Source organism: Euleptes europaea, chromosome 4 (assembly GCF_029931775.1).
Source record: "Euleptes europaea isolate rEulEur1 chromosome 4, rEulEur1.hap1, whole genome shotgun sequence".
NCBI classification, from domain to species: Eukaryota; Metazoa; Chordata; class Lepidosauria; order Squamata; family Sphaerodactylidae; genus Euleptes; species Euleptes europaea.
The window spans coordinates 7,089,381-7,116,050 of record NC_079315.1 but is presented as its reverse complement, the minus strand read 5'-3'; the positions used below and the strand labels follow the sequence as shown (position 1 = coordinate 7,116,050).

Here is a 26,670-nt window from a genome sequence, read left to right as displayed (position 1 = left end):
TAGGAAAAATTGAGGGCAGCAGGAAAAGAGGAAGACCCAACAGGAGATGGATCGACTCAATCAAGGAAGCCACAGCCCTCAATTTGCAAGACCTGAGCAAGGCTGTTAAAGATAGGATGTTTTGGAGGATGTTGCTTCATAGGGTTGCCATGAGTCGGAAGTGACTTGACGGCACTTCATACCCACCCACAAGTGGTTTAACAAGTATGCTTTTGCATGGTACAGGGTGGCTGAGAATAAAGGAAGCCACAGCCCTCAATTTGCAAGACCTGAGCAAGGCTGTCAAAGATAGGACGTTTTAGAGGACATTGATTCATAGGGTCTCCATGAGTTGGAAGCAACTTGACGGCACTTAACACACACAAAACTGCTGAATATGTGGTCTTTCCCCTTCTCCCCCCACACCCAGTTGATCAGCGATTGGTCCCTAGAAGAGAGAGGCCTGTTTCTGATTAAACCCAGGCTCAGCTGAGTAAACAATTGGAAACATCCCTCTTGGACTTTCTCTCTTCCAGGGCGGGCGGGGGGGGGGGCATCTGCCATCACACTGCCTCGGCCTTTTCAAACCATCTCCGCACGAAAATCTGCAACAGCACCTCATCTCCGAACCCGACCATCTTACCGCTTGGACCAAACATCTTCCTTGGGCTGGCTAACGTCTTCTCCAGAAAAATCAAAGAAGGTGGAAAGAATGGCTGAGCTGAAGGTAAGTCCTTTGGAGCCCCCCGACCCTGGGATCTGTCGCTGTGGCCAGAGGAGTTTGGAGATTTGCCTGTCGTCACCCTGTAGTGCAGACTGTTTCTTTTTTTATTAGTAGATCTACAGCACCCTTTGATCTGTGGTGCGAGGGGTGTGGGGAGGCGGATTCATCATCATCTTCACTCCTTTATTGGCATAAAAGCACACTATAGAAGGATTTTGGTCACATTATGAGAAGGCAAGAGTCACTAGAAAAGACAGTCATGCTAGGAAAAGTTGAGGGCAGCAGGAAAAGAGGAAGACCCAACAAGAGATGGGCCGACTCAATAAAGGAAGCCACAGCCCTCAGTTTGCAAGGCCTGAGCAAGGCTGTCAAAGATAGAACATTTTGGAGGACGTTGATTCATAGGGTCGCCATGAGTCGGAAGCGACTTGACAGCACTTAACACACAACACAGAGAGAAGGATACAAAAGGAATGGAAATATTAAAAGCTGCCCTTTATAGAATAGTTGGAAGACGGTTACATCGAATAGCGCTGTTTCTTGATACTGCCATCTAATTAACTATTTAATGGGCTTTTAAAACAAACTTTAAAAACCGTGCCACCGTCTCCAATATTTGGGGCGAAAGTTTGTTCAATAAATAGTAAACATTAAAGGAATCTCAGCCATTCTGTCTGCTAACCAACAGGGGGCTTAATAGTTCGCTGCGAGATTCTGTATAGAAACTACAATAAAATAAGACGTGGGCAACTGTTTCAATCCAATTGTGGGAGGCGGATTCTCGTTGCGATCTTATTTGGAGCAGATGTTTGCACGAGTGTGGAAATTCAGCAGTGGGCCAGAATCCTCTTGGAAGCAATACCCCTCCTAGCACTCGCTTTGGACTGTGAGGATCCCTCTTTTATTGACTTGTTTGCTTCACAGCAGACTTTTTTAAAAAGACTATTTTTTTTGCTTTGATTCATTGGCAACGTTTTGAAACTCAGCCATTCTTTGAAATGCAACCACCCGCTCACATCCACTTTGAAGCGGATCTTTTCTGTCCAGGTCTTCCGGAGGGGGTTATCCATTGAACTACCCCAAGTTTTAGAAGATGGACATTAACACCCTCTCCCCCAGTAACGCCCCCCCCAGTAACATCCTCTTGCGCTTTGGGGACTGTTCCCCCCCTCCAGCCAATCAGAAAGCTCTTGCCCCCCCACGCCTGCCTCTCCAATAACTCCAAATTTCCCAGACGGGGCAAGCCATTCCTGGTTTAGCCGAGGACAGCCAAGAATCAGAACTGAGAAGACTGAGAGGGGATATGATAACCATCTTCAAGTACTTGAAAGGCTGTCATATAGAGGAGGGTGCTGAGTTGTTTTCTGTTGCCCCAGAAGGTCGGACCAGAACCAACGGGTTGAAATCAAATCAAAAGAGTTTCCGTCTAGACATTAGGAAGAACTTTCTAACACTTAGAGCAGTTCCACAGTGGAACAGGCTTCCTCGGGACGTGGTGAGCTCTCCTCCACTGGAGGTTTTTAAGAGGAGGCTAGATGACCATCTGTCAGCAATGCTGAATCTGTGACCTTCGGCAGATCACGAGAGGGAGGGCGCCTTGGCCATCTTCTGGGCATGGAGTAGGGGTCACTGGAGGTGTGTGGGGGAGGTAGTTGTGAGCTTCCTGCATTGTGCAGGGGGTTGGACTAGATGACCCTGGTGGTCCCTTCCAACTCTATGATTCTATGATTCTAATTCCTCAGTTTTCCTTGACTCTGTTGCTGATTTTGTGAGCCGTTCTAACATTCCGCAATACATTTGACTGCCCCCTGCACATAGACCAGTGGTTAATCTGTAACAAGACTGGTGTGCTGGAAACTCACAGCACAAGAGCCCTGCCAGAGAAAAAGTAATCCCTTCTGCAGACTGAGGTCCCCGTTGACACAAGGGTTTCAGCCATTTCACCCGTTACACTGTGGACACACAACTGAGAGTATGGTTAACCCTTCCCCTCCACCTGGATATCATGCAAACATGCAAACACGTGTCTGTCTCTTCCACGCGTTGTGCTTTTTAGATGTACACTTGGGAAAAAAATCCTTTAAAATCCTTTAAAACAATGTAAGAAGAGGTTCCAAGGTCAGTAAAATTAGTACCCAGCTTGCTGGTGGGGTTGCCAGGTTCCTCTTCGCCACCAGCAGTTTTTGAGGCAGAGCCTGAGGAGGGCGGGGTTTGGGAGGGGAGGGACTTCAGTGCCATAGAATCCAATTGCCAAAGCAGCCATTTTCTCCAGGGGAACTGACCTCTATCAGCTGGAGAACAGTTGCAATAGCAAGATATCTCCAGCTAGTACCTGGAGACTAAGCTAGAACAAAAAGGCACGTTTACTATAAAAGTCAAGCTGGGGGAAAGTATAGTAAAGGCTCTGTAAATGACACACAATCTCTTATTCTATAAGCCAGTGAATTTAGTGACAACAGTGAAAATATTACATACATACAAAACTATTAAAGGAAACTTATAAAAATACCTATGAGTACAATGTGATGCAATACAAAAATATATTTTATAGGCTTATCACGTTCAATAACTTATCAGTCTCTTAGAATTTTATACTGTTCATAAGCTTGTTATTCTTTCAGGAACAGGGAGAAGGATGACGGATGATAGGTGGAGAGGAACGCCGTCCAGATGCTTTGCGTTTTCACTACCCCGTGGGCAGCTTCATCAGCTCTCCTTTCAATTGGAGTCTAAGCTCCTTCAATAAGTTACCAAATATATACAATCTCTCAGAAGTTTGAAGTTTCACGCACCTGCTAGGCTGCTCACTTCTGAGAGATTGTATATATTTGGTAACTTATTGAAGGAGCTTAGACTCCAATTGAAAGGAGAGCTGATGTATGTATGTAATATTTTCACTGTTGTCACTAAATTCACTGGCTTATAGAATAAGAGTTCGTGTGTCATTTACAGAGCCTTTACTATACTTTCCCCCAGTACCTGGAGACTGGCAACCTTACCCATGGGTCAGGAATGACCTGGTGCTTGGACAGGGGACTACCTCTACCTTTTTAAGAAGAGGCTAAGCGGCATTCAGTATTATTCTCCTGAGGGCAATGTAATGGAGTGGGTGGGGCCAGATGGGGCTTTTACCCAGAGAGCCAGTGGGGTGTAGTGGTTAAGAGCAGTGGTTTGGAGCAGTGGACTCTAATCTGGAGAACCGGGTTGGATTCCCCACTCCTCCACATGAGCGGTGGACTCTAATCTGGAGAACCGGGTTTGATTCCCCACTCCTACACACGAAGCCAGCTGGGTGACCTTGTGCTAGTCACAGCTCTCTCAGCCCCACCTACCTCACAGGGTGTCTGTTGTGGGGAGGGGGAGGGAAGGTGATTGTAAGCCGGTTTGAGTCTCCCTTAAGGGGGAGAGAAAGTTGGCATATAAAAACCAACTCTGCTTTTTCTTCTTCTTCTTCTGATTGGCCATTGGAGATTTGATTGGCTGTGCCACCACGGCTCAAGGACCTTCTCCGTGTGAGCGAAGGTCAGCTGCAGCAGCCAATGTGTGGCTGGTTCCACCACACACGGCCCCTCAAAACTCAATTTTCTCACCTTTGCATTGTGTGCTTATTATGAGCAGGTCAAGCCGGGATGCCTCACAGGCTTGTTAAAAAGTAACCAAAGCCTTCCCCAAAGACGCCCATGCTCAGAGAAGCGTGCAAAAATTGCATTATGCACGCAGCGTTTGAAGGCCTGTCTTAATCCTATTCCACTCCATGGAGTCCGGCTTCAAAAGCCTGTTTTTCTGCCCCTGCTGTCTAATCTCCTCCGCGAAAGGCCACGGTTTGTAGGTCAGCCTCTTGCTCCCGAGGAGAGCTCTCGGCTTGACTTCCTGCTCGGTCCGAATCGAGGGGCTTACATTTTGATGCCGTGCTGCGCTTTCATCCCCGCCCCATTTTTTTTGGGGGGGGGGAATGCCAAGCAAAGATGAAATGTTAACAGACGACGTCTTTAATACCGCATTTGCATGCGGCTCCAGGGAACCCGAGAGTGCCAAAGAAAGTCGTAGAAAGCTTTCAACTTTTCCATTCCTGATGCCAACTAAATAGCGCCAGAGAATGTTTAAAAAGTGTGTATCTTGAGAACGAATGAAGATCCAAAAAGAACATTGAAAGGCCGTAAATGGCTTGTACAATTTCAACTTTCTAGCAAACGTTACAGCACACATTATATAATAGCATAAAGTAAATAATGGCTTCCTTCTAGGGTTGCCAACCTCCAGGTAGTCAATATCCAAATATAGACACTTCTGTGTAAATAGTAATTCTACCAGAACTTTCCCAGAAAGGCAATCCAAACCAATGATTAACAAATGTAAATGAACTTTGCTAACAAGAAAAGTAAGTATATATACAAGTACTTATTACAAAAAAATTTGGTAGAACCTCCAGGTAGTAGCAGGAGATCTCCTGCTATTACAACTGATCTCCAGCCGATAGAGATCAGTTCACCTGGAGAAAATGGCCACTTTGGCCATTGGGCTCTATGGCATTGAAGTCCCTCCCCTCCCCAAACCCTACCCTCCTCAGGCTCTGCCCCAAAAACCTCCCGCCGGTGATGAAGAGGGACCTGGCAACCCTACCTACTTGCCAAGTCCCTTTAACTGGGGATGCCGGGGATTGAACCTGGGACCTTCTGCATGTCAAGCAGATGCTCTAACATTAAGCCACAGCCCCTCCCTAAGCGCCTGGCAAACCACAATGCTTGGCTGGTGGGTCAACGGTTATGCAGGCCCACTTTATGGGAAAGAGCATGGTCACAGTTCATGGGGCAGGCCGGGGTTTGGTAAAAGCAACCTCACCAGCGTTTTCCTTGTTCTTTTGTTTTGCAGTACATGTCGGGATTCGGGAATGAGTTCAGCTCTGAAGATCCCCGCTGCCCTGGAGCCTTGCCACAAGGACAGGTATTTTGCCCTCTGGAAATATGGCTGCTTGCAGTGATGGGTACAGACCATGGAGTTAGGCTTCCCAGATAGGGTTGCCAACCTCCAGGTTGTAAAGCAAAATAACAATCACCCGGTGCTGTACTGAGAGATACTCAACCAATAATATACAGCACACTAAATTTTTAGTCAAAAATATAACACACTCAGTATCAAGGCAAACACAAAGTGTATTTATATAGAAGTAACAAGCTTAAAGATCTATCTAACTATCTATCTAAAACATGCAATAGTGTACAAACACACAGTGGTACTGAACAAACTATGTACAATATATACAGTGAACAAAGTAGTCCCACAGCACGTCAATATCACTTTTCAGTACAAAAGATAATAAGCCGTGTAAGGACTTGACAAGCCTCAAAAGCATGGTAAATATTTTTAGTTGCACTTGTAGTACTGGAGCCAACATAAATCCCTTAAAAGGGTAATGCCGAATGGCTAGTGGGACCCACAGGACAGATGTAGTTCAGGACTGCATGAAAGGACGCCATTGGACTCTATGGCATTGAAATCCCTCCCCTCCCCAAACCCCGCCCTCCTCAGGCGCCGTCCCAAAAACCTCCCGCCGGTGGCGAAGAGGGACCTGGCCACCCTATCTCTCTGGCACCAACTGATTAAAAAAGAAAAGACACTTACCTGGAAAAGGAAAAGATTATTGGTTCTTGTAGGTTATCCGGGCTGTGTAACCGTGGTCTTGGAATTTTCTTTCCTGACGTTTCGCCAGCAACTGTGGCAGGCATCTTCAGAGTAGTAACACTGAAGGACAGTGTTACTACTCTGAAGATGCCGGCCACAGTTGCTGGCGAAACGTCAGGAAAGAAAATTCCAAGACCACGGTTACACAGCCCGGATAACCTACAAGAACCAATGAACTCTGACCGTGAAAGCCTTCGACAATATTTTGAAAAGATTACTATTATTGAAAACTGTCTAGTTCTAAAGACAGTAGACACTTCTGGAGATTGACAAATTTTGTATATATTTTTGTAGTTGTATGTGATGTGTTGCGCTCTGTTTTGTATTTGATACATTGCACAATCTATGTTTAGCTTATACTTAGATAACTATCGGAATTGTTACTGTGTCCGGTTTTTGATCACCTGGAGGTCGGCAACCCTATTCCCAGATGGTCCTGGCCAGGAGGAGTCTGTCCAGCATGAGACCCAGTTCCGAGATTTCCTTTGCAATGTGCCATTTGCGGCCTGTAAGGCAGAAGCAGTTTAGGGAGACAATGTGGAGTAAAGAAGTATAGGTGTACGGGGGGACTGTTCCTTTTTGTGTGAGTGAGTTTCATCAGTTTTAGTCTGTGAGTGTTGTGATTTTGGCATTTTCTAAGCCATGTTAGGAAGAGCAGCAGGCTAGAAGATTCTAGAAATAATATACATTCCAAACTGGACTCTAAGTGCTACCGGAAGAAGAGGAAGAGTTGGTTTTTATATGCTCACTTTCTCTACCACTTAAGGCAGAATCAAACCGATTTACAATCACCTTCCCTTCCCCTCCCAACAACAGACACCCTGTGAGGTAGGTGGGGCTGAGAGAGCTCTAAGAGAGCTGTGACTAGCCCAAGGTCACCCAACTGGCTTCATGTGGAGGAGTGGGGTTGCCAGGTCCCTCTTCACCACCAGCGGGAGGTTTTTGGAGTGGAGCCTGAGGAGGGCGGAGTTTGGGGACGGGAGGGACTTCAATGCCATAGAGTCCAATTGGCAAAGCAGCCATTTTCTCCAGGGGAACGGATCTCTATCGGCTGGAGATCAGTTGTAATAGCAGGAGATCTCCAGCTAATGCCTGGAGGTTGGCAACCCTATGGAGGAGTGGGGAATCAAACCTGGTTCTCCACATCAGATTCTGCTGCTCCAAACCACCACTCTTAACCACTACACCAAGCTCTTAACCACTACACCAAGCTGGAAGGTTGAGTCCGTGTGACCCAAGAGGATACTCCTGGATCCACCATGCTTCTTAGAAAACTTGTACCATCAAGGTTTTTATTTGTATAACCCGTGACCTGTTTTGCTTTAGAACAATCCCCAGGTGTGTCCATACGGTTTGTACGCCGAGCAGCTCTCAGGCTCAGCATTCACCTGTCCACGGTCCTCCAACAAGAGAAGGTATTGTAATGTCCAGATCCGGGGGAAAGAGCCATGCTTGAGGGAGGGCAGAAAGGGAGGCTGCGGTAAAATTATGTCAGGAAGGGCCTGGGGTTAAAAAGGTGGGCAATTTCTTCTGAAGAGAGGTAATTTGTCCCTTGTGACTAGATTCGCCAATCCCCAGGTGAGGCCTGGAGATCTCCCGGAATTACAACTGCTCTCCTGACTGCAGACATCAGTTCCCCTGGAGAAAATGGCTGCTTTGGAGGGTGGACTGTATGACATTATATCCTGCCGATGTCCCTCGCCTCCGCAAACTCCTCCGTCTCTAGGCTCCACCCCTAGGGTTGCCTGCTCTGAGTTGGGAAATACCTGGAGATTTTAGAGGTGGAGCCTGGAGAGGGCGGGGTTTGGGGAGGGCAGGGGCCTCCGCATGCTATGGAGTTCACCCTCCAAAGCTGACATTTTCTCCAGGGGAACTGATCTCTGCCGTCTGGAGATCGGTTGTAATACCGGGAGACCTCCAGGCCCCACCTGGGGGCTCAACCAAATAACAGCGGTAGTGGCTCACAAAGCGTGCAATGAATGAGAATCTTCCATTTGTAATAACATGTAATTGACAACTATGCTTAACACCTACTTGTCAATTACGTGTTATTACAAATGGAAGATTCTCATTTATGGCACGCTTTGTGAACCACTACTGCTGTTATTTGGTCGAACGTCTATGTGCAGCAGACTAATCTTTTTTGTTAAGTGCACACCTGGAGGTTGGCAACCCTAACCCCCCCCCCCAAATTGTCATGAATTTCCCAAGCCCTACTTCAATCTCAATTCTGCAGGAAAGCAACGGTGAAATGCCAGGACAGGATCTTGCTCTTCGCCATTCTGTCCAAGGCATGCTCACAAAGCAAACTCTGTTTTCAATGTCCTGCCTCCTGAAGAGGCTCTTGGATTTCTGTTCTCCGTTCCTGTCGATGCCAAGGGGTCCTGGAAGACGCTTGCTGGCAAACGGTATGGAGGGCTGCAGCCTCCTAGAATCATAGAATCGTAGAGTTGTAAGGGACCACCAGGGTCATCTAGTCCAACCCCCTGCACAATGCAGGAAATTAACAACTACCTCCCCCCCCACATCCCCAGTGATGCCTCCTTTCAGTTCACACAGAAGATCACAGCCAGGATGGAAAATGTCTCCCGTTCTTGAGAGAAGGAAGCATTCATTTCTCCCCCAGCCAAATCTACACTAGCGCAGCAGGGGTGTCAAACTGAATTGTTATTTAAAAAAATATTATTATTTCAAACATAACTAACATAACAACACCCCCACACAACATTAAACTATACACTTCATAATTGTATTTGTGGTACATTATCTCAAACCTAACCGAAACAAAATCTTCCTTTACATCCCTGTGAGCAAAATACTACATTCTGTAACAATGTACACTCTCTACAAAATTATCCAAATTATGTCAGCTACTAAATTAATTGCTATAAAATCTAGCAAATAATTGATGATCCATATACAGTATTCTTCCATCAAAAGAGAAAACATATCACTATTTTGCACTATTAATGAACTATCATTTATAAGCTGCTTAAAAAGGTAAAGGTCCCCTGTGCAAGCACCGGGTCATTCCTGACCCATGGGGTGATATCACATCCCAACATTTCCTAGGCAGACTTTTTTTACAGGGTGGTTTGCCAGTGCCTTCCCCAGTCATCTTCCCTTTACCCCCAGCAAGCTGGGTACTCATTTCACCGACCTCGGAAGGATGGAAGGCTGAGTCAACCTTGAGCCGGCTGAGTCAACCTGAAACCAACTTCCGTCGGGATCGAACTCCCGTCATGAGCAGAGCTCGGACTGCAGTACTGCAGCTTACCACTCTGTGCCACGGGACTCTTATAAGCTGCTTAGGGTTCTAGTATACTAACGAGAGCTTCCCTTCTATAAGATTATTTCACAATGTTTAATTGAACACGCATTCATAATATTGTTTCCATCAAACCTCTTCCATCGAAATTCTATCGAAATCTCTTCCATCGGTCTTCTATTAACAATATTCGTCAATTTAGCCATCGCTTAAAACAACTGTTATGAGGGCCAGATATGACACTTGGTCAGGCTGTGCCATGCCTCGCCAGCCCAGATTGAGAGAAGGGGGGTTGGCTGCCTCGGCTGGTTTACAGGCTGGATAAAAGCTCTCCAGGGGCCGGATCCAGCCCGGGGGCTTTATGTTCAACACCCCTGCAATAAGCCTTCTCTAATGCCCCGTGGCGCAGACTGGGGAGCTGCAGTCCTGCAGCCCAAGCTCTGCTCACGACCTGAGTTCGATCTCGACGGAAGTTGGTTTCAGGTTGACTCGGGTAGCCGTCTCAAGGTTGACGCAGCCTTCCATCCTTCCGAGGTCAGTAAAATGAGGACCCAGCTTGCTGGGGGTCAAGCGTAGACGACTGGGGAAGGCACTGGCAAACCACCCCGTAAACATAGTCTGTCTAGTAAATGTCGGGATGTGACATCACCCCATGGGTCAGGAATGACCCGGTGCTTGCACAGGGGACATTTACCTTTTACATGCTCTCTTGGAATGCCGCTTTTATGATCACGTTATATGTCTCCCCTTTTAACATATAAATCTAATGCCTCTGTGTCTGACATAATGCCTTTTTTAATTAAGTGACAGGGATCCCAAGGCTACATTGTCAGTGGCAAGATTTATTTCCGTCCTTATATCCCTCAAACATTAGATTTACGCTGCTCAGAATCAATGGATCAAGGAGCTTCTAAGGGATAAAGGAAAGGCAATAAGCCTTCCTCATTATCCAGGGCCAGCTGCCATCTGGCTAAAATTCATCTCCTGTCTTGGCACAGTTCTTCTGCCTCCCGGCAGGAACAAGAGACTGCAACTATATCTACAGGCACTGCAGATTAAAAGGGAAGCGGCGGAGAGCGATATTAGATAGGAAGCTTCCAATCGCCCTAGGAAGCAGCTCTAATGAGATTGGCATGTGGGTGATCTGGCAATTCTGCCACAGAGCCGGCATGTCTGCTGGTTCAAAACCGGCTGAGGGTTGAACGCAAATGCACACATGAGAGATTATTTCCTCAGGGGAGGAAAAACATGCTCAGGTAGTGATGGTGTGAAGTGGAAAAGAGGTGGAGGAGCTTAACTGGGGTAGAGGGGCTTAGCTAGGTCTCCCAGGTAGAGGGGCTTAACTAGGTCTCCCAGAATTACAACAGATCACCAGATTACAGAGATCAGCTCCGCTGGAGAAAATGGCTGCTTTGGCGGGTGGACTCTATGGCACCGTACCCAGTTGCGGTCCCTTCCCAGGCTCCACCCCCAAATGTCTAGGAATTTCCCCAAACAGAGTTGGCAACCTAACTAGTCTCTAGGAGCCTGAGGGCGGGGAGGGACCTGGTTTAATACCATCATCTTCATTCCCTACTGGAACAAAGCCTAAACACTTGGATATCCTTCCCCAATAGGTCCTTACCTCCTTCCCTCCTGCAGCTGAAGTGCAGTTTGTAAGGCCTTTGGGGCAGGGACCGGTCTTTTTGCTTATATTATTCTATACAGTGTCATTACACAGTCAGACTTTATAAATTTTTAACAAACGAGACATGTCCTCCAGTTTGCTTGCTGGACAAGGGTCAGCCCTCATAACAGTGTTCTCTCTCATAATACCAGAACGCGGGGTCATCTGCTGAAGCTGGATGGTGAGAGATTCAAAACCGATAAAAGGAATCATTTTTTCACAGAATACATAGTTAAGTTGTGGAACTCCCTGCCCCAGGATGTGGAGACGGCTGCCAACTTGGAAGGCTTTAAGGAGGGAGTGGACATGTCCATGGAAGAGAGGGCTGTTCACAGCTACTAGTCAAAATGGATGCTAGTCATGATGCAGACCTATTCTCTCCAGGATCAGGGGAGCATGCCAAATATATTAGGTGCTGTGGAACACAGGCAGGATATTGCTGCTGCAGTCGTCTTGCTTGTGGGCTTCCTAGAGGCACCTGGTTGGCCACTGTGTGAACAGACTGCTGGACTTGATGGACCTTGGTCCGATCCAGCATGGCCTTTCTTATGTTTCTTATGTACTTAGGAGTATTTCGGAGGGTTTTTTTCCCCAAACACCCCAAGATTTCCTCCCTCTGCACTGAGCCTTGATTTACACAAATCTAGCATCATGATATCCTGTCCCCATATAACAATGGAGGGAGCAGCATCCCTTTGGGCAATGTAGCTTTTTTGCAGGAGAACCAGGGAATTCTGGTGGCAGCCTTTTCTCCCCTACGACAGTAGTCCACAGAAAACCTGTCAGAAGAATGGCCTTCGTTCTGTCCAGACAGAACGAAGGCCATTTTTGAAAGGTTTTATGTGGAATACTGTCGTAGGGGGGAAAGGTGACCAGAATCCAAATCCAAACAAGAAGAACGAAATCTGCAGAATGCATTTTATTGGTGGAAAGGGCCATCAAGTCACAGTTGAAATTTTTCCAAGAAGGAGATGTTCAGAAGTGATTTGCCACTGCCTGCCTCTGCGTAGTGACCCTGGACTTCCCTGGTGGTCTCCCATCCAAATACTAACTAGGGCCGACCAGATCTGAGATCTGATGAGATTGGGCTGGGCCGGGCCATCCAGGTCAGGGCAATACCATTTACCGGGACCAATCAAATCATCACAAAACAGTATGTAAGTTTTTGACTTCACCAGAACTCTTCATCAGGCTGGATATTACAAAATTCTGAGGGGTTTCCATTGGCAATACTGTCTCCTGGGTCTCGGATAGAAGTCCTTCACGTCACTTATCCCCAGGTCCTTTAACCTGGGGGTGCTGGGGATTGAACCTGGGACCTTCCGCACGCCAAACAGATGCTCTGCTGCTGAGCCACAGAACCCCCTGCAACGGCAGAGGAGCAGGTTTGTGATTTAGAGCCTGTCTCAGATGCAAGATCTCCCCCTTCAGTCGCTGCCTTTCTTCGTCTCTACAGTTGGCTGTATAGGATCCTGCCCTCTGTTTGCCACAAGCCCTTCCAGCCGCTGGATCAGGGCCATCTGACACACAATTGGGACGAGGCGGAGCCGGAACCCAACCAGGTAAGCAGATCTGATGAGAAGGTGGAGCGAGGGATGTCGAAGGCTAAAACAAAGCTCCTGGGCTGGTATCTTTCCAGCTGTCCCCCCCCCCCATTACTCTTTTGCCATGGGGGCAAAGCCAATAATCATGCCACAAGAATGCGAACTGTATTTTACCCACTGACATGGATAGAAAATTATTATCAAGGCCAGCATTGAAGGGAAGAATTGGTTTTTATGCCCCACTTTTCTCTACCTTTAAGGAGTCTCAGAGTGGCTTACAATCTCCTTCCCTTCCTCTCCCCACAACAGACACCTTGTGAGTAGGTGGGGCTGAGAGAATTCGGAGAAAGCTGTGACTAGCCCAAGGTCACCCAGCAGGCTTCATGTGGAGGAGCGGGGAAACAAACCTGGTTCACCAGGTTAGCGTACGCTGCTCATGTGGAGGAGTGGGGAATCGAACCTGGTTCTTCAGATTAGAGTCCACTGCTCCAAACCACCGCTCTTAACCACTACACCACACTGGGACAAATACCTTCTGTGTATCTTTTGTTTTCTTATATTGTACAAATATCTTCTGTCTATCTTTTATTTCCTGGGTACCCAAGGTTGGGTGAAAGGAAAATATATATATGTCTATGTATAAATACTGAAAGTATAATTTATTAGAAGTGTTATATAAAAGCTAAAATTATTTAAAAGCATTAAAATAGCACAATGGCATTTCCTGAGGTTGATAACTATAACCACATACCAAACGCGTTTCGGCCTATGGGGCCTTCATCGGTGGTTAATTAAAACCCTTTGTAAGCCTGCACACATTTACAGAAATACATTAATGAATACAAATACAAACAGTTCAAACCCAACCAGGCATGTGTATATGTTGTAAATTCTCTTCTCAATTACTCAAACATCTGGTATAATAGGTTCTTGTTGTAATACTGGTTAGTATAAGTCTCTCAAATATTATGGGTGCAGGTATCAACCTAGTTGACGTTGATGGATCAAGGGTCTGATTCAGTATCAGGCAGCTTCATGTGTTCATGTGTTCAGAAGGAGCTGTGAAGGAGCCGTTCTGGGTATGAATATGGGGGTACGCAACGGAAAAGGACTGGCTGTTTTGAGGCGACGTATTTGTTTTTATCTGTTTCATTCCAGCTGAGATGGAAACCTTTCGAGATACCTACAGCAACACAGAGGAAGCTGGACTTCGTTACAGTAAGTTAACCACCGGAAACACACCCAGGGCTTTCTTGGGGGGGGAGGTCTTCTGATGAAAGGAACCACCCAGCGGTGCTTTGCAGTTTGCAGCTGAGAAAAAAAGTGAGGCAAGATAACAGGCCCCCAGCTGCATGCCACATTCAGGAGGAGAATATTATAGCGATCACTCAGCCACAGGCATTGACGTATATGTTAACAATAGGACATTTTGGAAGGCATTCATTCATAGGGTCGCCATAAATCAGACCCGACTTGATGGCACTTAACACACGCATGAATAATTGAATCGTGCATACAGAACACATGCCCGCTGGGACTGAGATCCCCAATTCTAGTCTCCATCTGAAAGGGGGAAAAATAGCCCGAGGGTCTAGTCTGACTTCCAAATGAGGAAATGGAAGATGGGTCATTAATAGGGTTGCCAGCCTCCAGGTACTAGCTGGAGATCTCCCACTATTCCAACTGATCTCTAGCCAAAACAGAATATGGCCGCTTTGGCAATTGGACTCAATGCCAATGAAGTCCCTCCCCTCCCCAGGCTCCACCCCAAAAACCTCCTGTCGGTAACAAAGAAGGACCTGGCAATCCTACATGGAACAGGAGCTGCAGAGAAGAGGGAATTGGATGAGATTGAGCAGGGGGGAAAATGGTAGGATTCCACCCAATAATGTTAGCCAAGAGTAATTAGAGGAACAACATAAATTGGCCATTACCCCAGACTCATAAAGCAGTTCTTATGTTCTTTTAACACTCAGCTTGATAGTTTTGTGTTCTATTTTAATGCATGTTAGATACCTTGTGACATCATGGTCTGCATATTCAGACGCGGGGGGACTTTCGAAGTTCTGGAGTTGTCTGAACAGAAAACGATGGCAAAGTGATTCTCTTTGACTGATTGCTTTGACTCTCAGCAAGCGCTATTCCAGTAGAGGCATTTGCTCTAGCTTGGGGGTGTTTCTTTCCACAGGGGCTGTACACGTTGTGTGGGGCTGGAGAGCCCAGGTCTAGGAATGGGTTGGCGGTCCACATCTTCACCTGCAACACTTCCATGGTCAACAGGTCTGTGAGTCATATGTGTGTACGCAAGGTTTCATGCCTCTTCCGAAGCTCCGTTTGAACCCCAGAGGGTCGAGTTATGATTTATGCCATGTCTCATCAAAAACAGGAGCGATCTTGACCATCCACTGAGAACTGACAGGTGTCAAGTCACCTTCCCTCCCCTCTTCCCTCGCCGCTCTCCCTCTTCCATACACAGCCATGGGTTTTTGGAATGCCACTGAAGTAGTTTTGAGCATTCGAGTTGCCAAGTAGGGCTGGGCAATTTCCCGGAAATACAACTGATCTCCAGATTCCAAAGATGAGTTCCCCTAGAGGAAATGGCTGCTTTGGAGGGTGGTCTCTATGGCATCATCCCCCACTGAGGTCCTCCCCCAAATCCCACCCACCCAGACTCTACCCCCAAAGATCTAGGAATTTTCCCACCTGGAGTTGGTAACCTTTGAGAACATCCATACCAATTTAGCATTTGTAGAGAGTTTTCAGTGTTCAAAGTACTTCACGTGCACTATCTTGTAATCCTTATGGAAACCCTGTAAAGTCGGCCAGTATTATCACCCCCATACTGGGGTTAGGGTGGCCACTTATCTAATATGTGAAGAAGTGAGATTTGAACCAGGAAATTTCCCTATAACTGCTCCTTGGATTAGCCATAAGGGCTACACCAGCTTGCCAGTATACAGCTTCCCTTCTTATTTTCAGTGGAGCACAGCCACCAGAAGAAGAAGAGTTGGGTTTTATATGCCAACTTTCTTGACCACTTAAGGAAGAATCAAACCGGCTTATAATCACCTTCCCTTCCCCACAACAGATACCCTGTGAGGTAGGTGGGGCTGAGAGAGTGTGACTAGCCGAAGGTCATCTAGTTGGCTTAGTGTGGAGGAATGGGGAAACAAATCCAGGTCGCCAGATTAGCGTCTGCCGCTCATGTGGAGGAGTGGGGAATCGAACCCAGTTTTCCAGAACAGAGTCTGCCGCTCCAAACCACCGCACTATACCACACTGGCTTCTCACTAGGGAAAATGTACATGTAATAACCCACGGGCCCTGACTTGGATGGCACAGGCTAGCCCAATCTCGTCAGATCTCAGGAGCTAAGCAGGGCTGGACCATTTGGATGGGAGACCACCAAGGAACGCCAGGGTTGCTATGCAGACTAAGGCAATGGCAAACCACTTGTTAGTCTCTTGCCTTGAAAACCCCAAAAAAAGGGTCGCCATAAGTCGGCTGCGACTTGATGGCACTTTCCACACAATACACCGTGGGGGGTAGGAACAGAGATTTCCAATCCCAGTACAAATGGAAGATATATGCGTGTTGACTAGTGAATGCCAAGAGAGCGTATGCCCATAGCACTAATAATTTGGAAAGAAGTCCAGGGGTTAGAATGGCATTGCTTCCTGACTGTATTCAGCAGACTTCTCTGAGCCTAAATCTACCACATGGGCCGTTTATGCTTGGTAATTAGCAGAGCGTTTCAGGCTGAAGTGCCCCGCATATATTTTTTTTTAGTTCTTCATTCTGAACTGTCATTTCAGAAGTCACTGTGAAGCCAGGGCATACCTGCTTTGCATTTCTTAAGAGCCCCTTTAATGTGACTTTTTAAAAATTTGCTCCATCCCCGCCTCGAAGCATCCACTCAAGGAAGCATGAAGAATCACGGCCATGGGTTAGCTATGCAAACGAGAATTGCTAATGGCTATGCATACGAAGGAACGAAGGAGCAGGTGAGTGTGGGGGTGGTGGAATTTGTTTGACTTTCTCCTTTTGCATCCGGACGGTGAATAGGCATTTTAAAGGTCGGATCTAAAAAAGGAGCTTTGAGCGAGCATCAAAATCGACCCTGTGTAAATGGCCATGGAAAAACTTCCCCCTAATTTCAAGGGCAGGGACTCAACCACGTCTGGCAGGCTGAATATCGCTGGGTATTCTTAGCCGACTTGAGAATACATCCAGACGAATCACCCGTTGTACCTGTCCTGATCGAGCACTCTTCTTTCTCCGCAGGGGCTTTTACAATTCAGATGGGGACTTTCTGATTGGTGAGCGGCTGCCCGGCTTTCTTTTAAAACTCTGATATTGCGTGGACTGTTATCTCTACTTTATGTAAAATTGAAGTATGAACATGTGGAAGGGAGGTTGGGAAGAGTCTTGGAGGTTTGTAACATGGATGGAGTCAGACGAGTTATTAAATAAACGCTTGGCAAAAGAACCAAAGGCCACCAAGGGAAGAGTTCCATCCTTGAAGAGAAGAAGAAGAGTTGGGGTTTTTTATGCCCTGGTTTTCTCTACCTTTAAGGAAGAATCAGACTGGCTTACAATCACTTTCCCATCCCCACAACAGACACCCTGTGAGGTAGCTGGGGCTGAGAGAGTTTGGAGAGAACTGTGACTAGCCCAAGGCCGCCCAGCTGGCTTCATGTGGAGGAGTGGGGAAACCAATCCAGTTCACCAGATTAGAGTCTGCCGCTCATGTGGAGGAGTGGGGAATCAAACTCAGTTCTCCAGATCAGAGTCTGCCGCTCAAACCAATGCTCTTAACCACTACATCACGCTGGCACCACACTAAATGTTTCCCGGCAACCCAAGACATTTCAGAGAGCTGCAGATTCCCAGGAGGATCTTTTGAACAAAATGAAATCTCCATCCTTTCCCCTGGGTAGCATGTCCAGTTTGAATCAGCTACAGCCCATTGTGGGTATAACAACCTAACGCCCATACCTCTAGGATAGGGGTGGGGAACCTTTTTTCTGCCAAGGGCCATTTGGATATTTACATTATCATTCGTGGGCCATACAAAATAATCAACTTAAAATTAGCCTGCTATATTCTTGGGCGGTCCTAGCAGCTCCATAGCTAACGACTCTTCTTCAAGGGGGGAAAAAAGGTCCCTTTTCTCGGCAAAGCAAACTCACATCCGCCCTGAATAGAGGCTATTCCTGTCCGTGGGAGGGGGGTGAATCGCCAGTCTTAGATCCTTCTGAGCTAGACATCTGCCAGGACCCATGAAGGGCCAGACCAAATGATTTCGTGAGCCTTAAACGGCCCCCGGGCCTGACATTCCCCACCCCTGCTCTAGGAGTTTATCTCTTTGCTTCTTGACAATCTGCCCCGTGTTGTGCCACCTTCTGACGTTGGTACGGGGCCTTCTCTGCTGTGGCACCTAAGCCACGTAACTCCCCCTCCCTACACCCACAAACTGGGCACCACTTGATAAGAATTCAGCACCAAAAAAAGACACATGAAGCTGCCTCCTACTGAATCAGACCCTCGGTCCATCAAAGTCAGTATTGTCTACTCAGATTGGCAGCGGCTCTCCAGGGTCTCAGGCAGGGGTCTTTCAGATCACCTCCTTGCCTAGTCCCTTTAACTGGAGATGCCGGGGATTGAACCTGGGACCTTCTGCTTGCCAAGCAGATGCTCTGCCACTGAGCCACAGGCCCTCCCCTAAAGACCTTTCTTTCTGGGCTATAATGGTTTCACGGCTTTGCTTTTTGTCCTTTGCTTACGGTTCCTTAATTACTATATTTAATCATTCCATGTATACGACTGTCATTTTAACAATCCGGCTTCACCGCTTATTTATTACTTTAAGTATTACCGCTGCCATCTTTTGATTTATGATTATCAACACTGAAGTTTTATGCGCATTGTAAATGGCATTTATTGCTCCTTTGTTGAAAGCCGCTTCGAGAACCGAAGAGTCCGGAATATGGAATATAAATATTTAAAGTAAATAAACAGCATGGTTTTAAGGAATCTGGGCGCAGACCAAAATGGAAGAACTTGCCAGCCAGCTGTCCTCAGTGAAGCAGAACCACTTCTGAATTTAATGTAGCTTTCAAGACTACGTTTACAAAAAAGCAACACGCTATTTCCCCTTTCCCCAAAATAAAATGCAGGGCTCTCAGAGCAGATAATACCAAACAAGTTAAAATATTTTTTGTCAGGATCAGCACTGATAAATCTATAGTATTATGGAGCAGCTGGCTGTATTCCATAGCTTCTTGGCTTGTTATGCTTTTTTTTAATGCTTGCTTTTTATTTATATTCTGCTTTTCTCTCTGATTGGGGACTCAGACAGAGAGCAAGCGTGGTGGAGTGGTTAGGAGTGGTGGACTCTGATCCAGAGAACCGGGTTTGATTCCCCACTCCTCCGCATGAGCGGCGGACTCTAATCAGGTGAATTGGGTTGGTTTCCCTGCTCCTCCACATGAAGCCAGCTGGGTGACCTTGGGCTAGTCACATCTCTCTTACAGCTCTCTCAGCCCCACCTACCTCACAGGGTGTCTGTTGTGGGTAGGGGAAGGTGATGGTAAGCCGGTTTGATTCTCTTTTAAGTGGTAGAGAAAGTCGGCATATAAAGACCAACTCTTCTTCTCTGCATAGTGACCCTCCCTTTCCACTTAATCCTTGCAACGACAATTTTGGAAACATATCTCGACTCTACTAGTATGTTTAACCTAAAATCAAGAGATATATATAGAAACCTTCCTCCAAGAGCTACTTAAGTGGGAAGAAGGCTTCCCAAGGCCGGAGAAAGGCTTCAACCTTTGCTGAGAGGGGTGGTAAGGGATCCGGACTGCTCGTCTAAGCCTCATTTCCTGAGGACCCGAACATGCTTCAAGGAAGATCGCGAAGGGTAGCCGTGTTAGTCGGTCTGTAGTCGAAAAGAGCAAGAGTCCAGTAGCACCTTAAAGACTAAAAAAATTTCTGGCAGGGTATGGCGCTTTCGTATCTGAGGAAGTGAGCTGTGGCTCATGAAAGCTCCTACCCTGCCAGAAATTTGGTTAGTCTTTAAGGTGCTACTGGACTCTTGCTCTTTTCTACTGCTTCAAGGTCTGCTTTTCTGCTTCCTTCCTCCAGTACCACAGCAAGGGAAACTGCTCATCACTACCGAGTTTGGCAAATTACTGGTGGAGCCCAACGAGATCTGCGTCATACAGGTAAGTGACCGATTACTCTTGGTTCTCCTGAACAAAGCAGGGTTCGCCCCACGATGGGCCTGAGCAAAGGGGGAGGCTGAGCAGAATCCTTTCCTTTGTGTTTTGGTTTATTGCTAGAATATCCTGTCTGTGTTGGTGGACAGCTTTCTAGAGCCCCGCTGACACACCCCAAAGCTGCCTTATACTGAATCAAGCCATTGGTCCATCAAGGGCAATATTGTCTACTCAGACTGGCAGCCGCTCTCCAGTTTTTCAGGTGGACGTTTTTCACACTGAACACACGGCTCTGCTGTATACTGAGTCAGGCCATTGACCTATCCGAGTCAGGAATGTGTACACAGACTGGCAGCAGCTCTCCAGGGTGCCATGTCAATAGGGTTGCCAACCTCCAGGTACTGGAAGAGATCCAAACAGCACTACAAGGTAATGTTAACAAAAGATAAATTTATAAGAGTGCAGGTAAGTGCAAGAAGTGAACATATATACAAGAATTAAAGGAAAACACAATCAAAGTTTTTCTATACAATTAGCATAAATGGTCCAGCAAGATATGCAATATAACTAAGGAAATTGTCCATTGGATCACATAAAAACAATATAGCTGTCCATAATAGACTTTCCTGTGCTTCTCAGTAGCTGGACACAAGATGTCAAAAACAAGGACCACTGCGTTGAATTTGATATGATTGTCATGAACTTCTTTGATACGTGTAGCTGATGAAGCCATGTGCGAAACGTGTGCATGATCTAGACGACACGTCCAGGCACCTCTTCTGGCACCGCCTCACTGTGGTCCTTGTTTTTGACATCTTGTGTCCAGCTACTGAGAAGCACAGGAAAGTCTATTATGGACAGCTATATTGTTTTTATGTGATCCAATGGACAATTTCCTTAGTTATATTGCATATCTTACTGGACCATTTATGCTAATTGTATAGAAAAACTTTGATTGTGTTTCCCTTTAATTCTTGTATATATGTTCACTTCTTGCACTTACCTGCACTCTTATAAATTTATCTTTTGTTAACATTACCTTGTAGTGCTGTTTGGATCTCTTCCATTATCTATACAGCACTGAGCCTTCATTCTCTCTAAACCTCCAGGTACTAGCTGGAGATCTCCTGCTATTACAATGGATCTCCTGCTATTACAATTGATTACAATTGACAGAGATCAGTTCACCTGGAGTAAATGGCCGCTTTGGCAATTGGACTCTGTGGCTTTGAAGCCCCTTCCCTCCCCAAACCCTTCCCTCCTCAGGCTCCACCCCAAAAACCTCCTGCCGGTGGCAAAGAGGGACCTGGCAACCCTACATGTCAAGGTCTTTTACTTCACCTGCTCCCTGGTCCTTTTAACTGGAGATGCTGGGGATTGAACCGGGGACCTTCGGCATGCAAAGTAGATACTCAGGCACTTAGTCAAGACTCCTCTGTGCCAGTGTGGTGTAGTGGTTAGGAGCAGCGGACTCTAATCTGGAGAACCAAGTTTGATTCCCCTTCCTCCACATGAAACCAGCTGGGTGATCTTGGGCTAGTTACAGTTCTCTCCGAACTCTCTCAGCCTCACCTACCTCACAAGGTATCTGTTGTAGGGAGAGGAAGGGAAGGCGATTGTAAGCCGGATTGATTGAGACTCCTTAAAATTAGAGAAAACAGGGATATAAAACCAATTTGTTTTGAACAGATGGACGCATAAAGCTGCCTTCTACTGAATCAGACCCTTGGTCCATCAAAGTCAGTATTGTCTACTCAGACCGGAAGCGGCTCTCCAGGCTGAGAGGTCTTTCACATCACCTACTTGCCCAGTCCCTTTAACTGGAGATGGCGGGGATTGAACCTGGGACCTTCTGCATGCCAAGCAGATGCTCTACCACTGAGCCACGGCCCCTCCCCTCCCTTCTTCTAACATCCAGCATTGTGTTCTGTCTCCCAGCAAGGGATGCGTTTCAGCGTGGAAGTGTTCGGGGAAACTCGGGGCTACATCCTGGAAGTCTACGGAGTACATTTTGAGCTGCCTGACCTCGGACCGATTGGTAAAGATTCGCTATTAAGACAACTTAATTAAAGGTGTAAAAAAAAAAAAAAGTCCAAGCATTACAGACCTGAAGGGTTCTGATTGGCTGTGCAGATTTTTAAAAGTGTTGCTTTGGCAGCAGCTCCCACCATAGCACGAGGATCTGCACTGTGGTCGCTTTGTGGTTGCACCCACCACCCCGTGTCAACGTCCCAAAGATGCCCACAGGCTCAAAAAAGTTGGGGACCCCTGCATTAGAAGCTATTCAAAAGGAGACCACGGCAGCCCCTGTACGATAAATATTCTTGTGCTTTAAGCTCTTCTGTTTTTTCGTACGCAAAGTAGAAAGCCAAGTGCTGAATTAGTGTTTAGCAAATAAAACTAGTAGCTTTAGCTTAATCGATATAGAAACGTGTGTGTACTTATTGTACCATAACAGCCACCATTTGATTATTAATTAGTAATTAAGTGCATCCAACCTTTTTGTTCTTTAGTGTGTAATCCATATGAATGATAAGTGAAAAATTACTATTAGAAACTAATAATTTAAGTTTAAAGTTGAAGATAGGTGCATGTATACGTTATCACGTTGAAGCTTGGACACAGATATTTTTCTTTAATTGATTTCTCCCCTTTCTTTTTCCCTTGTTTTTTTTTCTGTACCCCAATTTATAAAAATAAAAATTATTAATAATTAAAAAAAGAGTAGACAAACAATCCCCATCCGCCGTTCTGGTACGTAAGCTGTTACAAACGCCTGCTGCTTTCTCCCCTAGGAGCTAACGGTTTGGCGAACCCACGGGATTTCCTGGTGCCCGTCGCCTGGTATGAAGACCGCCAAGTCGCCGAAGGGTACACAGTTATCAATAAGTACCAGGGGAAGCTCTTTGCAGCACAACAGGTTAGGAAATTTAAGAATTGTCTGTTTACAGAATGATCTCGCCGAAAATGAGCTGTGAGACAGTTGAGCAGCCGTCAGGGCAGAGTTCCAGCGAAAACTGTGCTATAGAAAGGCGACGCCTCTCCCCTTTCTCTACCAGAAGGGGCTGTTGTAGGGGCTAAGCACACCAACTGGAAGCAAGGCTAGAGAGTTCCCAAAGTGAAAGGGCTTTTCAGCAGAAAGCTGGGGACTAGTGGGGGGGGGGAATGGGGAGAGGCCGTGGCTCAGCAGTAGAGCCTCTGCTGGGCATGCAGAAGGTCCCAGGTTCAATCCCCGGCATCTCCAGTTAAAGGGACCAGGCAAGTAGGTGATATGAAAGACCTCAGCCTGAGACCCCGGAGAGCCGCTGCCGGTCTGAGTAGACAATACTACTTTGATGGACCAAGGGTCTGAGTCAGTGTAAGGCAGCTTCATGTATTCATGCCCTTCTGCAGCTGTTTTCGAACTCAGAAGCCAACTGCTAAATGCATTGTGGGAAACTCATTACATCCGATTTTATGCTAATTCCGCTCCTGTCGACAACCCTCCTTAATCCCCTCTGGCTCGATTTCTCTTAGGGGAGGGGAAGGTGATTGTAAGCCGGTTTGATTCTTCCTTAAATGGTAGAGAAAGTCGGCATATAAAAAACCAACTCTTCTTTGTTTCATCTTACAGGCGCATTCTCCATTCAACGTCGTGGCCTGGCACGGGAACTACACGCCGTACAAGTACGAGCTCAGCAACTTCATGGTCATCAACGCTACAGCTTTTGACCACGCGGTAAGTTCTGGGCATCTCTGTGTAGGATTCAATCCCACCTTGGGTGCCCTGGAGCTGGCGTTTCTTTGCAGCACCCAATTGGAAAAGACGGCCTCCAGCATCAGAAGAGCCGTAGGGCGCTTAAAGCCGCCTGCTCCGTCGTCCAACATTAAACAGCCGCAGCAGGGAGTCCCCCAACCTCTGGAATTCTGGCTCAGGGTGGTGGGGGCAACCTCAACACTGTTGCTGCAGGAGAGCAAGCCAATCAGCAAAATGGCTACTACAGGAGGTGGAAACCCCCCCCCCCCCGGACATCAGGGAGTGAGGCCACGCAGAACTATGACTTAGGGAGATCATGAGAGGGAGGCCATCTTCTGGGCACGGAGGTGTGGAGGGGGAGGTAGTTGAGAATTCCCTGCATGGTGCAGGGGGCTGGACTAGATGACCCTGGTGGTCCCTTCCAACTCTGTGATTCTATGATTCTAACTCTAATAGTAAGATCGTTTATGCATGGGAGTTTTACCTGGGGTTCGATGCTCTGGACCCACAACTTTTCTGTTGCGAATCCAAAAACTGCTATGCACCAGCAGTCACCAAGCTCAAATCAGGAAGCATTTGAGTCCCCTTGAAACACCACTTTGTAACTGGCTGTAGTGCTTTCTCTGAAACATCACCGCACCCCAACTCCCCTGTCACGTGTTTTGGCTTATGCATGGAGATTTCACCCGGGCTGATCTCTGGGGAGATTGAGGAATTGGGTTATTACAGGAAGTCCCGGGATTTGCGAGGTCATCTCAAATGAACGGAAATCTCACGCATAACTCCAAAGAACAACCGAGTCAGACCGGGGGTGAATGGGAGTGAAAGTACCCATGCATAAATTACGTAACTCTCCAACATTTCAGGCAGAAGCTCTGTTTAACAAGGTGTCTTTTTAAAGGAATGCGTTGTTAAAAATATTTTCTTGCTTACTAACAGCTTGAGGCCCACGGGCATGAGGCCCACGGGCACCACGTTGGGGACTTCTGAGCTAGAGTTTAAGCCCCAAGACTGTAACTCCCACCGAAGTCACCAACAAAAAAATGGTTGGGCTTTCAAGAACATGGTCAGCATTTGTTTCGATAACACTCAAACTTTCTCCCTTCATTGAAGGATCCTTCGATCTTCACGGTCTTGACCGCAAAGTCAACAAATCCTGGAGTAGCAATTGCCGATTTTGTGATCTTCCCGCCCCGCTGGGGAGTGGCCACCAACACCTTCCGTCCACCTTATTACCATCGTGAGTTGCTTACTCCACCGCGCTGCGGAAAAACGTCCCCTATATGCATGTACAAAGATTCGAAGCCTCCGCAAGACTCTGATGATAAAATTTTGCGAAATGTCTCTTGGGTCCTTGTTGGGATGTGGCCGAAAACTGATCCGATGAGAAACCTCTCCTCTAAATCCGCGAGGGCCAGACCTTACTAAACACGAGGAATTAATTAATGCTCATTGGTTCCATGGGTAAAATAGAAATATAGGGTCCATTGAAAGTCACGTTCTATGTCTTCTGGAGAATGGCTCCAGTACCTTCAGTCTAAAACTAGGGTTGCCAACCTCACATGAACACATGAAGCTGCTTTATACTGACTCAGACCCTTGGTCCATCAAAGTCAGTATTGTCTACTCAGACCGGCAGCGGCTCTCCAGGGTCTCAGGCGGAGGTCTTTCACATCACCTACCTGCATAGTTCCTTTAACTGGAGGTGCCAGGGATTGAACCTGGGACCTTCTGCATGCCAAGCAGATGCTCTGCCACTGAGCCACGGCTCTCCATGGCTCTCCAGGGTCTTAGGCTGAGGTCTTTCACATCACCTACTTGCCTGGTCCCTTTAACTGGAGATGCCTCCAGTTGGGGCCTGACACTCTCCTGGAATTACAACAGATCTCTAGGAAACAGAGATCAGTTCCCCTGAAGAAAATGGTTACTTTGGAGTGTGGACATCATATCCTGTTGAGGCCCCTCACCAAACCCTGCCTTACCCATGCTCCACCCCCAGGCATCTCCCAAATTTGGAGCTGGCAACCGTACCCAAGATGGATTTGGCCCTCTCCATCTTAACTGGTCCACTCTCAACATATCTTTGCCAAGCTTACAGTCCACTGAGTTTACCGTTTCCATTTCTGCAGGGAACTGCATGAGTGAGTTTATGGGCCTGATCAAAGGACATTACGAGGCGAAGGAAGAAGGATTTCTGCCTGGAGGGGGCACCCTGCACAGCATGATGACGCCCCACGGACCGGACGCCGAGTGCTTTGAGAAAGCCAGCACAAGCAAACTGGAGCCAGAGAGGGTTGCCGAAGGCACGATGGTAAGAGGATCAAAAGCCCAAGCAAAAGACCGGCTCAGCCAACTAGCAGGTCGATGGTGGCAGAGGCAGAAAGTGTCATCAAGTCACAGCCAGCGTGGTGTAGTGGTTAAGAGTGTGGTTTGGAGAGGTGGACTCTAATTTGGAGAACCAGGTTTGATTCCCCACTCCTCCACAGGAGCCTCCTTTCAGTGTGCCGTTTGCCCTCTTCCCACAGGCCTTCATGTTCGAGTCTTCCTTGAGCCTGGCAGTCACCAAATGGGGTCTGAAAACTTGCCTGGATAAGATGTACTTCAAGTGCTGGGAACCTCTCAAGAGCCACTTCAATCCCAGACGCAAGTGAAATGCCCGGAGAGGCGTGTGGAGCCAAAAGGAACCCCCAGGGGAAAACAAAACTGTGCCACCTTCTAAATCCATAAATTCAATGCGCAGCTGACTGGAAAAATGACTGGCAGCGGTCAAAAAATAAAATAAGAACAAAAATGACAAATCTTAATTGTTTGAGTGAAACTTTGTGATAAGAGTGGGGAAATCCTACCAGCCTCCCAC

General features: G+C 47.0%; 1 protein-coding gene across 1 annotated transcript; it reads left to right on the top strand.

The window, feature by feature from the left end:
- The first annotated feature begins 677 nt into the window (after positions 1-677).
- On the top strand, positions 678-26,557 carry HGD (homogentisate 1,2-dioxygenase). Its single transcript, XM_056848370.1, is given in 14 exon segments — positions 678-706; positions 5,573-5,644; positions 7,709-7,797; positions 12,773-12,878; positions 14,019-14,078; positions 15,049-15,140; positions 17,145-17,179; positions 20,004-20,083; positions 22,016-22,115; positions 22,873-22,997; positions 23,691-23,795; positions 24,927-25,053; positions 25,943-26,124; positions 26,339-26,557. Coding segments are annotated over 14 exon segments (1,407 nt in total). The 5' UTR covers positions 678-691.
- Positions 26,558-26,670: the final 113 nt, after the last annotated feature.